General features: G+C 58.0%; 1 protein-coding gene across 1 annotated transcript; it reads left to right on the top strand.

Moving 5' to 3' along the window:
* The first annotated feature begins 1,971 nt into the window (after positions 1–1,971).
* On the top strand, positions 1,972–14,492 carry PRDM12 (PR/SET domain 12). Its single transcript, XM_045563737.1, has 5 exons — positions 1,972–2,194; positions 3,878–4,068; positions 5,523–5,678; positions 12,694–12,805; positions 14,089–14,492. The coding sequence occupies exons 1-5, from the start codon at positions 1,972–1,974 to the stop codon at positions 14,490–14,492; spliced, it is 1,086 nt and encodes a 361-aa protein (XP_045419693.1).
* The last annotated feature ends 243 nt before the right edge of the window (positions 14,493–14,735 follow it).

Here is a 14,735-nt window from a genome sequence, read left to right as displayed (position 1 = left end):
GGGACGCTGGAGACCATTGCAAGGGCCTGAGGTCCGTGGCTGCCAGATGTGAGGGCTGCTTAGCAAAGGCCTGGCCCGGCAGTGGAGGGGGCTCTTTGCCCAGGGGACTTTGGACAGGTCTCTGTCCTCCCACTCAAGTCCTCGCGCTGTGGAAAAGGATTGGGACGTTCCCACCCTCCAGCGGATGTGAGCCCAACCCACGCCCCGAAGGTCCAGGACACCTCCACTAGCCATCCGAAATTGCAGGAGTGGGGGGGCGGCAGAAGTTCAGCAGGTGGAGGAGGTGTCCCATGACCCCTCACCCGGTGTGTTGGGGCCGGAGTAGGAGGCTTGTGACTAACCCTGGGAGGCAGCAAAGCCTGTAGGAAGCGGTCGGTGGCCTTCCCACCCGGCTCAGCAGCTCCCGGTTTCCGGAAAGGGACCGCGCTGGCCTTCGAGGTGCCTCGGAACCCCCGCGCAGAAAGTCTGCTTGTAGGGTGAGGTGGGGGAGGAGGGGAGAGGAAGGAAGGGAGAGAAGCGAAGTCAGAAGAGAAAAAGAGAGAACTGGGAGGCAAGAAGGAAGGAGTGCCCGAGCGCAGCGCGCTTTCCTAGGTTGCAGCTTGGCGAAGAGCCGGAGGCCCAAGCTGCAAGCCGAGCGAGCCTGCGTCCTGGCCTGTCGCAGGACTGCGTGTAATTTCCGAGGGAGTTCGCTCGCGGGCACGACCGCTCCCATCTAGGCGGGGTCCGGGGACCCCTTTGGACCCCCTTGCATCCCGCAGGGAAGCCTTTGCCGAGGGACTGGCTGCCAGTGCGGATTCCAGTCCGCCGTTCTGACCCCGGACCTAGCCCCCGCAGAGCCGGGACGCTGGCCGCCCACGAAGCTGTCCCAGGCCCAGCCCAGCCCCGACAACTGCCGCGGCCGGGCCTCGGCAGCCCTCTCCGCAGCAAGACGAGTTTCGCAGCCGGCTGCGCACAGCGAGCAGGTTAGCGGGGCCCGTTTGAAGCGAAGCGCCGGCTTCCGCAGCGCCTTCTACGCAGGGGATCGGCAGGGCGGGAGCTGGGGCCGCAGGCCCTGGGGCGACTAGTGCAGCCTGAGGAGTGCAGGTCGGGGAGGGCAGGGCAGGGAGCGCGGGCCCTGGTCTGGGAGGCCAGCGGAGGGAAGGTGAACGACGGGCAGGGCCAGGGCGGTGAGCGCGGATCAGGCCTGGGATCGCAGGTGAGCGCGAGGCCCGCGGGGCCCGAAGCCAGGCGTCCCCTCTGTCCCTGTCTGGTCCCTGGAGTCCGGGCGTGCCTCGCCGCGCCCCCCTCCCCTGCTCCGTCCTCTCCTCTCCTCACAGCCGGCTGAGCCAACCTCCCTGCCCTGCGCTTCCCACGGGGAGAGAAGCAGGGAGAGGAGGGGGAAGGAAGGGCCGGGGAGGGGCGGGAGGAGCGGAGGGGGACTGTTCCGAGCGGTCCGCGAGCCCCCGCCCCTTGCTCTCGCTGCGAAGGCTCCTCGAGCCGGCTGGGTACAACAAGTCTGTCCTCCGACGTCAGGGGGTCATTAATAACCAATTAGGAGGGTCACTGCGGCTCCTATAAAGGCGCTGAGATTTTGCCAAGGGGAAGACGGTCCCGACCGGGTGTGCGAGAGGCGAGCGCGCGTCTGAGAGGCCCTCGCCACCGCTTCTCTGCAGCCACCCGCCTCCCACCCACCCCGCACCCCTTTCACCCGCCTCCGCCTCCACCCGCGTCTCTCCACCCTTCGCGCCGCCTCTGCCATCTCTGCAGATTTCTCCATCTCTCTTCCTCTCTGCCTCGCTCCCCCCCGTTCACCTTCCTCCCAGTCACCCCCTCCCTCCTGCGGCTACCTCCTCTCCGTCCTCCCCCTGCTCCTCTTGCTTTCTCTCCTCCGTCGCAGTCGTCTCTTCTCGTTGCTCTGCTCCTCTCTCTCCCGCCTACCTCCCCAGTCGCCCGTGCGGCTGTCCTCCAGCGCCGGCGAGCCCCGGGCCGCCCATGATGGGCTCCGTGCTCCCGGCTGAGGCCCTGGTGCTCAAGACAGGGCTGAAGGCTCCGGGGCTGGCGTTGGCCGAGGTCATCACCTCCGACATCCTGCACAGCTTCCTGTATGGCCGCTGGCGCAACGTGTTGGGCGAGCAGCTCTTCGAGGACAAGAGCCACCACGCCAGCCCCAAGACGGCCTTCACTGCTGAGGTGCTGGCGCAGTCCTTCTCTGGCGGTGAGTCGTGCCGTCGGGCCTGGCCCGTTCCCTCCTCCCGGCGACCCGACCCGCAATTCCCGGCCCAGCGACTCACTGGAGGCGGCGGGGATTACCGGGCCTCCCTGCTGTTCGTGCCAACCCGTGTGCTCCCGAAGCTCCGCGCGCCTCAGTTTCCCCGAGCACCCAAGCCGGGGTGGGGCGCGGGGCAGCTCCACACCCCGCGCAGCTGGAGGACCCAATGCTGGCGACCCAGCCGTCGGGCCGGTAGCCCCCGCCATCCCCTGCCTTCTTCTCCCCCCTTGGAGCTGGCGGGTTCCTGGCGTTTAAAGCCTTACTAGGCGTGTAATAGCAGTTGACTCAAAAAGAAGGGGTTTTAAATTCATTTAGTTAACTTGGGCTTGACCCGCGAAAGTTCCCACTTAAACCAAGAACTTTAAAAGGCAGCGGGGGTTGGGGAGGAGACGGGAGGCGGGCCGGGAGAAAAAGCCGCGGAGAGAGCGAGGGACAGAAAGAGAGAGCGAGAAAAGTTTCTTTCTTTAAGATGTCTCAAGTTCTTATTCCTCATTCATCAACCCGCAAACAATATCTTTCCCTGGCGCTGGCATCTCTGCGCGTCGCCCTCTCTTCCCCTTCACGGTTTCTGTTCCTCTCTTAATTTACCGTGAAGACTAATTCCACTCCATTCACGCTATGTCAACCATCTAATCCCCCCTTTTTGTAAGGGGAATTCCTCGGCCCCTTTTAAACAAGTCCCCTCCGCATTGAGCTACAATTTACTGCTACAGCATTCTTCCAGGGCTAATGAATTTAGAATTAGCAATTTCTTTCGAATGGAGCCGAATGAATGCGATCACTTTAACAGCGTGACAAATTGCCGGCCGCGCCGCAATGGACACCGTTTAACCCCCCCTTTCAGCCGGCCCGCTCGCCGGGTATTTTCCCAGGTAGCTTAGAGGGAAACCTTGTAAGACACGGAGGCCGCCCCTGTGCGCCTCGCCGCTCCCACCGTGGCGCAGAGGCCCGGCAGGGGGACCCTCGGGGGCTGGGGCCGCCGGGTCTCTTCGCCGCTCAGCGAGGCGACTTCAGGGCTCGGGTGATCCCGGGCGCCACCCTCCGTGGCACCCTAGGGCCTGTGGAGCAGAAAGGGACCCTGGCCGGCTGGGGGTCACACCGCGAGCGGAGCCCGGCCTGCTGCTGAGAGTATTTCTTTTGCACCTCCGCCGCCGCGCACTGGCCGCGCCCGGGCTCCTACACAAGCGCCCTGTGCCGGACGCACAGTGGGCGCCGAGCGACCGGCACAAACGCCTAGAACAGCACGATACAGAAGAGTCCCAGATTGAACCAGGCCTCAGTTTCCCCATCTGTAAAACCACGCGCTGCAGATGGCTCACTAGTTCTTAAACTTTTTCAGCGTGGAGGGCGAAAGAAAATTAGTGGAGAGACTAAAACCTGCTCCTAAAAAACGAGCCCCAACGCACCACTCGCTTTCCAGGGCGCAGAGGGTCCCGATTACATACAGAGGAGACTCTGATCTCTGGGCCTCCGCACTTGCTCCCCGCACCTCCACCCCCACCCCATGACTTCTCCGGAGATGGGGTCGGCTTGGGTTCGCCTGGCTGGGCAGGACTCCTTCCCTGGTGGGGAAGGACCGGGCCTCCCCTGCCTCCAGTTCTGACCGGTTCCTCTGTCCCCACCGCGCAGAGGTGCAGAAGCTATCCAGCCTGGTGCTGCCGGCGGAGGTGATCATCGCGCAGAGTTCCATCCCGGGCGAGGGCCTTGGCATCTTCTCCAAGACGTGGATCAAGGCGGGCACTGAGATGGGCCCCTTCACCGGCCGTGTAATTGCCCCGGAGCACGTGGACATCTGCAAGAACAACAATCTCATGTGGGAGGTACGGGCTGGGGGCCCGGGCCGCAGGCGGCGGGCGGGACCCGGGCATCCGGTCGCTCCCGCTTCTGTCCTGGCTGGGAGCTGCTGACGCTCCGTCCAGATGCACCCGGAGGCGAGACTCTAAGCTGCCCCATCCCTGGAGCTCACCCTGCCTGGAGGCTTTTCCCCAAACTGGGCTTCGAAAGCTGTTCTGGGGAGGGGGGAAATCTGACTTTCCTCCGTCCAGACAACCTTAGACAGCTGGGCTGCTGTTGGCTTCACTTCGCAGATGAGGGCACTGAGACCCAGAGCAGCCATGTCGCTTGCCCAGGGTCCCCACGGGAGCTGGAGAGCCATCCCTGGGAGCGAACTCCCAGCCACCTGCATTCTTCCCCTGGCCCTGGAAGCAGCAAGGGGAACCCCCCAAGGCCAGCCCTGGCCTGTGGTGAGGTGTGGCGGGTGGAGAACCGGGAAGACGCGTGCTTCTCCAGCACAGCTCCCACCCGGGCAGAAGGGCATTCAAAGCAGTCCTCGCTGAACTGGCATTGAGTCAGCTCCTGGCTGATCTCAGCAGCCTGGGAGTTATGCTCCCATTTCACAGAAGGAAACTGAAGCTCAGAGGCTTCCATCCCAGGCCTTCTGACCCCAATCCTCACCCCCAGGGCCAGGTGCCAGGGAGGGCTGCCCTCAGGACAAAGCCACTCCTGCAGAGCTTCCTCCTCCTGGGGCTCTCACCTTGCAGAACCGGAAACCCACTGAGGCCAGACTGGTGCACCTGCTTCCTTCCTAATGTCTTTCCTGCCCCTGCTTCCCCTCACCTGGCAGACCCTGGAGGGGCTCAATGCAAGAAACCCCCACAGCTGGTCGCAGGAGCGGGAGGCAGTGTACTGGGGTGGCCCAGCGGCCTCCCCTCACCTCACCGGCTTCTCTGGAGGGCTGGGCCAGGGGTTACCTTCTCTAGCTGTTGCTGGATCAGGAAGTTGGTCGGGAAGTGTGACCTCTAAGTGCCTGTGACAGCTCCCACGAAGGGGCTTAGGCCAGGTTGGGGTGCCACAGTGAGCCAGCCTTCCCTCTCCAGGCTCCTGTTTCCCTCTGAGGTCCCTGCGGGTGCTCCTGCCTGCCCTGGGGACCATCACTGCCACCTCCAAGAGTAGCTGGAGGCCACTTTGTCTGGTCAGGGATCCTAGCAGACACTTCTTGAGGGTGGGCAAGACTTGGCAGCAGGAGCACATCATGGTCAGCCCAGGGGGCCCTGGGGACTGACTCCCGGTTAGCCACTTCTAGCTGGCTAGCCTCGGGCAAGTCACTGTGCCTCTCTGAGAGTCCCTCTCCTCAGCTGGAAAAGGAGGCTGGTAATAGCTTTATCCACTTGCTGGGGCTGTGGTGGGGAAGGAGACAGAGTGTGTGGAGGTGCCCGGCAGACCACACATGTGGCACAGCCCTGCCTCACCTGGTCCTTGCTCCATCTGTGTGCAGGTGTTCAATGAGGATGGCACAGTGCGCTACTTCATCGACGCCAGCCAGGAGGACCACCGAAGCTGGATGACCTACATCAAGTGCGCCCGCAACGAGCAGGAGCAGAACCTGGAGGTGGTCCAGATTGGCACCAGCATCTTCTACAAGGCCATCGAGGTGTGTGTGTGTGCTGTGTGGGAACCAGCAGGGGCACCCAGGGGAGGGGAGTGTGCAGGGCAGCTGTGTCCAGAGACCACAGTGGACAGAGGGGAATTGACATGGGCCGTGGCCGAGGCCCACGCAGCGTGGTCTCCACAGGAAGCTTTCTGTGGCAGTCAGAAAGAACAGAACTTTCAGCTGTATGCATTGCACTGGTGAGGTCCCTGGATATTGGCTGAGGGTGTCCTGAGGTCACAGAGATACAAAAAGCAAGACGAGGAAGGCGGCACAGGGAGCGCGTTGAGTGGGAGGGAGGACGTGTGTCTGCCGTGGCTTGGCTGCCCCTCATTCTGCATGTGTGGGCTCCAGTGACTTGGGATCATGACTCTAGCCTCAGCGATGGCTCCCTGTGTGCCAGGCTCTCCCTGATGCGGGATACAAATTATCATATTGAATCGTCATGATTAGGAGGATTCTGTGATTATTTACAGTTGACAGATGAGAAAAAGGGGTCTCCCTTGGTGGCAGGCAGGCTCAGGAGCTCGGGCAGGGCACTTGGGGGGGTGCGAGCCTTCTCAGAGGAGAGAGAAAGGGCAGTTGGCAGACAGGTAAATGTCACATCCCATGGTGTGATGATGTGTCGTGGGGGTGTGGGGTGGGGCTTCGGCAGGGGCTGAGGGCTGAGCCAGGGAAGGTGCCCAGGGAGGGGCAGCGCAGGTGCTGTTGGTGGGGAAATGCTTGGCAGAGGCAGAAAAGCTGCAGGTGTCTGGGCAGGACCAATGGTGCCAAGCAAGCTGAGTGGAGGTTGCCGAGGCCACACTGTCAGGGCCCTCCCTGGACAGTGTCCCTTGGCAGGAAATCTGGCCCAGGAGTGGGGGAAGCTGCCTCAGACCACACAGGCAGTTTGGTGACAGGTGGGGGGGTGGGAAGAGAAGTTGTTCCCACCAAACTTCTCTGCTCCCGTATGGGGAGAAGCACAGGCCCCTAGGGGTGGGGCTGAGGCTTGCTTGAGTTTTTGAGGGGGTCTGGAGGAGCCCCGCAGGGACAGAGAACCACTGGCCTTTAGTCCATGCTCCATTTTCGCCCTTGGGCTCAGAGCCTCCGGGTCTTTCTAAGACCTCCAGGGCACCCAGGCCTAGTCACTTCTGCTTCTGGGATGGAGCTTGGGTTGTCCCTGAATAACCTGCTGCAGGGCTGACAACAAGAGGCCTTGCCTGGGTCCCAGCTGGGGTGGTCCTCGGAGGACCAGGAGGTGGAGGGTAAGGAAAAGGTGAGTGGTTCCTTGACTAGGGTTCCAGTGAAGTAAGACACCGGTGGGGCAGGGAGCCGGACTGAAGGCAGTCCATGCCCAGGGCAGAGGTGGCTCCTGTGACCATGTGTCTGGACCACCCTATCCTAGAATCAGCTTTCGGTACAGCTGAACCCCACTTCTAGCAGAGAGCACCCTCCCAAACCCTCACCTCCCTCACTCTGGCACACACATCGTTACATTCAAACCCTCCCTCCCAGCCATTCTGAGACAGATGCAACAGAGGACTCCCACTCGTCTGTCCCTCCCACGCACATGAGGGCACAGGAGACAGGCCAGGAATGCCTACATCGATTTGGCAGGAGGGCTCCTGGCTGGGGCCGATGAGGGGGCCTGAGTTTCATCTTGCTGTGCAGGTCACGCTGGCTGAAAGGCAGAGTCGGGAAATATTAATAGATGTTTACACAGAAATTCAGAGTCGGAGGGCAGGGTGGCAGAGGAATATCTCCAGGGAGGGATCTGAGTTTATATGATTAGAAAAAAAAGGTCATGTACATTTGATACAAGTTGATAAAAGAGGACCAGGAGACATGTGGACGTGTGCGTGTGTATACACACATAATATCATATATATTAGAGACATAGATAGATCCACCAGTGTGGCTATTAGTGATTTTATAGAGTTAGCAAGCCTACTAAGATGGGACTGTTTGAGTGAGTGACAAACACAAAATACCACCATGTTACTGTTAATAAGTAAAGCTGGACTCATTTTTTTATGATGGCAATTTTCTCAAACCATTTTGTCGCAACGTCAGATTCCACTTGCCGGGTAATTCATGCGTCTGGGCATCCATGGCCGTCCTCTGGGCAAGGCTGAAGCCCAGAGCCCGAGCAGCCCTTCTGGGCTAGACCAGAGCCCATTGTTGCCCACCCCAGCCACTGCCTGGATGTCTCTGGAATAAATCGGCTGCTTGTTCTGCGTGTGTGTAATGAGTTAGCCAAGGAGAGGGACCTTCGCCGTGATCTGTTTTCTTAACCTTCCTGCCACTCAGAACTGCTATTTATATTTTATAACAGTAACTCATTACTTGCCAAAAACTGGGAAGAAACATCTTTATTGTTAAACATAATATAAACAAAATATACTGTTGCGGCTCTGAGCTTTTCCACAAATACAAAATAACAGAGAGGAAGGCAATGGGGGGTTCCAGGGCCTGGGAGGGCAGTGCGGGGCCCCCAGGCAGGGTTTGTGTCTGGTGGATCTACTGACACAGTAGATCCTGTATGCCCCAGGAATGCCTTACTAAGTCACAGAATTCACCATACCCTCAGGTGCCTAAAATGACATTTCTAGAATGTGCCTAGCACATACCAAGTGGGCACTAGTGTTGAATGAATAAAGGGTCTTTTTAAAGGGTCTTAGCACCTTAAAAAATGGAGTCTGCTGGGCCCTGCGAGGCACCTTCTGTTACTGTCCCTATTTTAATGACGATGAGACTGAGTTTCAAGGAGATGACAGAGGGTTGGTGAGCTGTGACTTGAACCCAGGCCTGTCTGGTCCCAGAGCTGGAGCGCTTGATCACCATGCCATGTGGCCTCCCTGGCCAATATCTATTTGCTGGAACTCTATTAATTGCTGTGTCAGGACATCTGTGGTACAATGGAAATTGATGTCTGTCCAGATGACACTGGATCCTTCTACAGGACGGCTTCTGCACATGAGGGGAGGGGAGGGACTGGGAGTCTCCTGGGAGCGTGTTCAATGGTGGGACATGAATTTATATTGGGAAAAACAACCCCAAAACCTCGGTTCCAATTTATAGTAAAAATTCAGCAAGTGAGGCAGGACAAAAACTGGGCTGGCAGGGCCGGTTAAGAAGCACACCTTGTAATTTGTCAACAAGACTCAGGCGCTGCCATTGCAGAGTTTTGGTGATGTGGATTTTATGGTACTGGGACTCCTTTCCTTTGGGAATTGCTTTGTTGTGGTGTGTCCTGAGCCAGTCGCTGCTTCCCAGAAAAGTGAGTGACCGGCTGGGCTGATTCTGGTTCTGCAGCCCTGGTGGAGAGCCCCAGCTGGGCCAGGCCAGAGCATGGGAAGTAACGGCTCAGAGCTCCCCCAGGGGCCAGTGGCACTGGCCTTTGCACCCAGGCAGGCCGGCTGCAGGGCCCGGGGAGCGTCTGCCTGGTAATTCCAGCATCTCAGGGAATTCCTGGGTTTCCTGTGCGTGATCATAGGGGTTTGTTGGATGAAGGGTGCCTGGTAGCAGGCAGAGGCCAGCCTGGGGCTCTGAAGGGCCGGGAGACACCCAGTTCCCCAGCTCCGGGCAGGAGAGGCTGCTTCCCCGGCCGCTGGTGGTTTCTGGGGATGGTGTGTCATTCTCAGTTCTGAGAGGTTCTTCTTAATAGATTTTCTTGCTTTAAATTTTTGCTTTGTTTTGTGTGTGTATAGAAGTAATATGTGCTCATTATTTTTTTAAATCAGAAGCATCATGTAGACCCCATCACGCTGCTGTCCACAAACCTTGAATCAGCAGTTTTTAATAATCTCAAATTGACAAACCCTTCTACAGCAAGATCTACAGAAAACCAGCGACAGTAGCTAGCATCCAGAGTGGGAGAGTTACTCTCATCAAATACCTTCGTACAGGTTCACACGTTTGTCCCTGTGGCTTCATGGCTGTTTTAATTTTTAAATTATTAGTAAAATTAATTTTAGTACATTTAAAAAATGTGTTAGTAAATAAATGACTCACCCTTATACTGAAGCAGTTACCATCAAAGCTCTTTTTTAAAAAATAATATTGCAAATAATCATTTTGAATAATAATATTCAAGATTTGTATAATCCAAAATGTTGTGGCTCCAATCCTCGTTCATCATCACCACTATTATTGTTATTGTTATATTTATTTATGTACCCTTAATGATAGTTGTTATTTATAACTAAAATTAAAAGGCTGGTGTTGACTTAGAATTAGATTCCCAGACGTCGAGTCTGGAGGTGAAGATGAAGCTCAGGGCACCGTCGGATGGGGGACTGCAGAGCCTCCTGTCCCCACATCTGTGCTGGAGGAGTGGGCTCCTCTCTCCGGGGACATGGAGCCAGGAAGCAGGGGCACTGGTGTGGGGCTGGTGTCCTTGGGGCATTCGGGTCTAGCCTGCAGTCTCGTTGAACACTAAAGGCAAAGCTCCTGCGCTTTAACAGTGCCAGCGGCCCTCTGCCACACCGCAGGCTCACCGGGCACTCCCGTAGGGACTCAGTGTGCTAAAGAGTGCTGCCAGCTTCTCTGAGAGGTTGGCGAGCTGGGGGCGGGGGGATAATAACCAGCACTTCCACATCTCCATTATGCAGAGCCTTATGCATGTGGCCCTGCTGAACCTTGACAATCATTCAGTGAGGCCAGAGCAACGTGAGGAAACTGAGGCCCCATGACATGAGGCAACTTGCCCAAGGTCATTTGCTCAGCAGGTGGGGTGCCCAGGTGGACCCTGACACATCTGACTCCAGGGCTGAGCCAGAGCCCTCTGCAGTACCAACTCCTGGAGGGGCGTGTTCAGACAGTCGGTGGGGGGCGCTGATTGCAGGAGAACTGCCGTGATATATAAATGTCTGGTTATCCCAGCACTCTGGGAGGCCAAGGCAGGAGGATCACCTGAGCTCAGGAGTTTGAGAACGGCCTGAGCAAGAGTGAGACTCAGTCTCTACGAAAAATAGAAAAAATTAGCCAGGCGTGATGGCACATGCCTTTAGTCTCAGCTACTCGGGAGGCTGAGGCAGGAGGATAGCTTGAGCCCAGGAGTTGGAGATTGCAGTGAGCTATAATGATGCTACTGCACTCTACCGGGGGCAATGGAGTGAAACTCTGTCTCAATAACTAATTAATAAATAAAATTTATAACTCAATAGTTTAAAATAAATAAATGGTTTCATTTGAGAATTGCAGCCATGGGGCAGGACAATGCTGGAGGTGACTTACAACTCAGGGATCATGTTCCCCAAGCCCCTCATTTGAGGAGACAAGCATAGAGAGGCAAAGTTACTTACCTGTGGTCATGCAGGGACCTGGCGACCAACCCAATGGCACAGCTACACTATCTTGTAGAGCAGCTTCCTTCACAATTAATTTATCAAAAATATTTTAGTTCTATCATCTGATTTCCTGAGGGGGGCACAAAACCTCTTTCTTCTCTGTCCCTTTTCCTCCATCTCTGACTCAGTGGCCTCCGGGACAGCAGGAGACTTTTCCTGTGGTGCCAGATTCTAATCTGCCCACTTTCTCTGAGCCACCACCTGATTTTCCCGGGTTAAGGGCTGCACTTGGTTTTTCTATGCGCACACCCCATGAGTCCAGGTTGGTGTGGCACTCTCTGCTGGCTTCTTGTCGCTTGCTGGCCCTGAGGCTCACTGTGATGCCCGTGGGCCATGGGGTCCGCTGGGAAAGGACATGGTGGCTCCATACAGAGATTAGGATGATGGCGGTCCCCTAGGTGCCCTCACACCTTCCTGCTCCCGCTCCTTCTCTCCCAACTTCCCCCTGTTTTCAGGGTTGAGCAGAGCTTGCTGCTGTGGTCTGAGGGTCTTCCCAGCTCTGCCCAGAGGAAGGAAGGTGTGGCAGACACGGGGTTCTGAGTGTGGCGGGGCTCTGCCGGCCAGAACCAAATGAGGCCATGGGGAGGTCCTACTCTGGGGTGGCTTCAGACACCCCTAGATGAAATCCCACATGATCTTTTGTGCTTCAACTTAAAGAGGACCACCAGGAAAACAAACCAGCTGTTGCCTCGGGGTGTCCAGGTGCCCACTCTCTGGGCACACTGGAGTGTGACCCCAGGGGCAGGTGCGAAAGCCAGCATGTTGGGGGTCCAGGCCTCAGGGGAGTGCTGGGCTGTCCTTTCGTTTGCCCTGCCTGTCTAGGACCTGAAGGTTCCCCACTTGGGCAGGGTGACTGGCTTTCGCTAAAGGCCTGGCAGGCCCCTTGGGATACCCTGGGGTGTGTGGGGTTTAGGGTCAGTGCCGCACCAGGAGCAGGCCTCCCACGCCTCCCTGGAGGGTCACTGCAAAACCCTCTGACCCACAGCCGTCGCCATTTTCCTGGGCCAGGTCCTCCCCTGAGAGTGAAGAACCCTGACATCACTTCTGGGGTTCTTTGTCACAGACCCGGGATGTGGTGAAGTGGGTTTAAGGTGGTGCACCCCAGTATTTCCTGAGGTGGAGACGTTCATCAATCCGAGCATCTGCCACGTGCACGGAGTCACGTAGAGCCTTGTGCTAGGGAGGGAAGCACGTGAGGTGTGGAGCTGCCTATGGGTGCTTTGGAGAAGAGATGTTCCGGAACTTACCAGCAGGATATAACCAGGTACCATAGGGTGCCCCACAGCCCAGGCCCCTGAGAAACACCTGGCTCAGCCCTGCAGCCTGAGGCCTGGCCGGCTTTGGGTCCCTGGGTAAGAAATGGAAAGTTTTCTGTCTTTCGGTCTTCCGTGACTTCTGCCTGCTGCAAGCCTCCTGTGCTCTTGCCGTCAGCTTGGAGGTTCTCGCGTGGCCGGAGCTCGGACAGAGACGGCGAGAAGGCCTGGGCAGGGAGGGGACAGCAGAGGGCACCACACACTCCCTTCCATGTCTGTGCGGCTTCTGGGCTGGCTCCGTGGACATGGGCCCAAGTGTGGCTTTCTCAGGGCTGACACTGGACCCACGTCTCCTGGCTGTGAGGGGACGTGCAGGGCCCTTTGACTTGCCCCCAGCTGCCGCCTCCCTGACCTCCTCCTGCCTCTTCCCTGCAGATGATCCCTCCTGACCAGGAACTGCTGGTGTGGTATGGGAACTCGCACAACACCTTCCTAGGGATCCCTGGCGTGCCAGGGCTAGAAGAGGAGCAGAAAAAGAACAAGCATGGTAGGTGGTCCCCATGGGGCCACGGGGACCCACAGAGGGGGAAGCCCAGGGAGCGGGGAGAGAGTGACAGAATGGGGAGCAGGGAGGCTCCTGGTCTATGGGGACCCTGGTGCAACCTCTGGCAGCATTGAGCTGATGGGACCTACTTGTCCAAGGAGGCCAATGCCCCTGGAGACACCCCCATGGGCCAAGCAGGGGTGGAAGACGGTTCTCCTGATTTCTGGGCCAAATAGGCTGTCTTGGGGAGAGACCCAGAGAAGCAACAGGGTGTGGTGGAAGCAGACAGGGGCTGGACAGCAGGAGCCTGGACTGAGTTCTAGTTCTGTGCAATCTTGGGAACGGCTCTGTGCCTCAGTTTCCTCATCTTTAAAGGAAAGGTGTTATGCAAGATGTTCTCTAAGTTCCCTTTTAGCTCTGACAACCTGTACATTTCCTTGCCCTGTCCCTGGTGTCTGGTGCAGGGCCTGGCCCAGGGTAGAAGCTCAGTGTAAGCATGTTGAATGAAGGCAGGCCAGAACCTGTCTCTGTGTGTGTTGGAGTGACACTGCCCATCATGATAGAGACTATTTGCTTAAGACCTATTTTGTGCCAAGAATTGGGCTAAACCTTGGACAGGTATCAGGTACCACTGGGTCCTCATAAAACCCCTGTGAAATTTGATGATCCTTATTTTTAGAGGATCCTTTATTTTTAGAGGATCAACCTGAGGCTCATAAACTAGTTTATTGAACCCTTGCTCTGCAGCTGTTTTACAAACCTTAATTTCTCTGATCCTTACAACAGAATTATGGGGGCAATGCTATTGTCACCTCCATTTCAGAAATGAGAAAATGGAGGTGCAGGTCCCTGGCACAGAGTAGGCACTCAGTAAACATGTGTGGTATGAATAAATGAAACGTGTTTTTTTTTTTGCGGGGTGGGGGGCGGGTTATTATAGTTACTACCCTTTATGGAAGGCTTCTATGAGCCAGGCAGGTGAAGTGTAAACCTTAAATAGACAGCAGTTTGATTCTCTCAGGTAATCGTGCACAGCTGGTGAGGTAGGACGAGGCTCCCACGTTACAGATGAGAAAGCTGAGGGTTAGCGAAGCTGAGTCGCTAAGTCTCCAGGTCTCACAGCACGATCGGGAGCAGACCCGCTCCTATGTGCCCGGGGCCCTTCGCCGGCCGATCCGCCTAGAACCACCCAGCGATCGGGGCGGCCTGGCCTTGGGAGGGGCGAGTGGGGGGCGGCGCGGGTTTTAACGCGGCTGCCCTCTCTCCCCCTCCCCGCCCGTGCCCAGAGGACTTCCACCCCGCGGACTCGGCGGCGGGCACCGCGGGCCGCATGCGCTGTGTCATCTGCCACCGCGGCTTCAACTCGCGCAGCAACCTGCGCTCCCACATGCGCATCCACACGCTGGACAAGCCCTTCGTGTGCCGCTTCTGCAACCGCCGCTTCAGCCAGTCGTCCACGCTGCGCAACCACGTGCGCCTGCACACGGGCGAGCGCCCCTACAAGTGCCAGGTGTGCCAGAGCGCCTACTCGCAGCTGGCCGGCCTGCGCGCCCACCAGAAGAGCGCGCGCCACCGGCCGCCCAGCGCCGCGCTGCAGGCGCACTCGCCCGCGCTGCCCGCGCCGCACCCGCACGCGCCCGCGCTCGCCGCCGCGGCCGCCGCGCACCACCTGCCGGCCATGGTGCTGTGAGCGCGCGCCGCGCCGCGCCCGGCCCGGTGCCGGCCTCTGCCTGCCGGCCGCCGCGCGAGCGCCCCAGGAGTGACCCCCGAGGCGTACGCTCTCCGCCCGTTTCGCGATGAGGACGCTGACGGTGAAGTCCCTTTCCCAGGACAGCCCGCTGGTGCGGCTGCTCAGCCGCCTCCCTTGGTGGAGGGGTCCCCGTGTCCGGCCTCACTCCGGAGTCTCCCTCCTCCTAAAGAGCCGGTCCCCCAG

This window comes from Lemur catta, chromosome 10, assembly GCF_020740605.2.
Source record: "Lemur catta isolate mLemCat1 chromosome 10, mLemCat1.pri, whole genome shotgun sequence".
NCBI lineage: Eukaryota > Metazoa > Chordata > Mammalia > Primates > Lemuridae > Lemur > Lemur catta.
This window is presented reverse-complemented; position numbering and strand designations above follow the sequence as displayed.

Excerpts from the sequence above, each read along its gene's own strand:
- PRDM12 (XM_045563737.1), top strand. The coding sequence starts at position 1,972 with ATGATGGGCTCCGTGCTCCCGGCTGAGGCCCTGGTGCTCAAGACAGGG. Across the intron at positions 4,069-5,522 it reads ACAACAATCTCATGTGGGAG|GTGTTCAATGAGGATGGCAC; the intron begins GTACGGGCTGGG and ends ATCTGTGTGCAG. Across the intron at positions 5,679-12,693 it reads TCTTCTACAAGGCCATCGAG|ATGATCCCTCCTGACCAGGA; the intron begins GTGTGTGTGTGT and ends TCTTCCCTGCAG.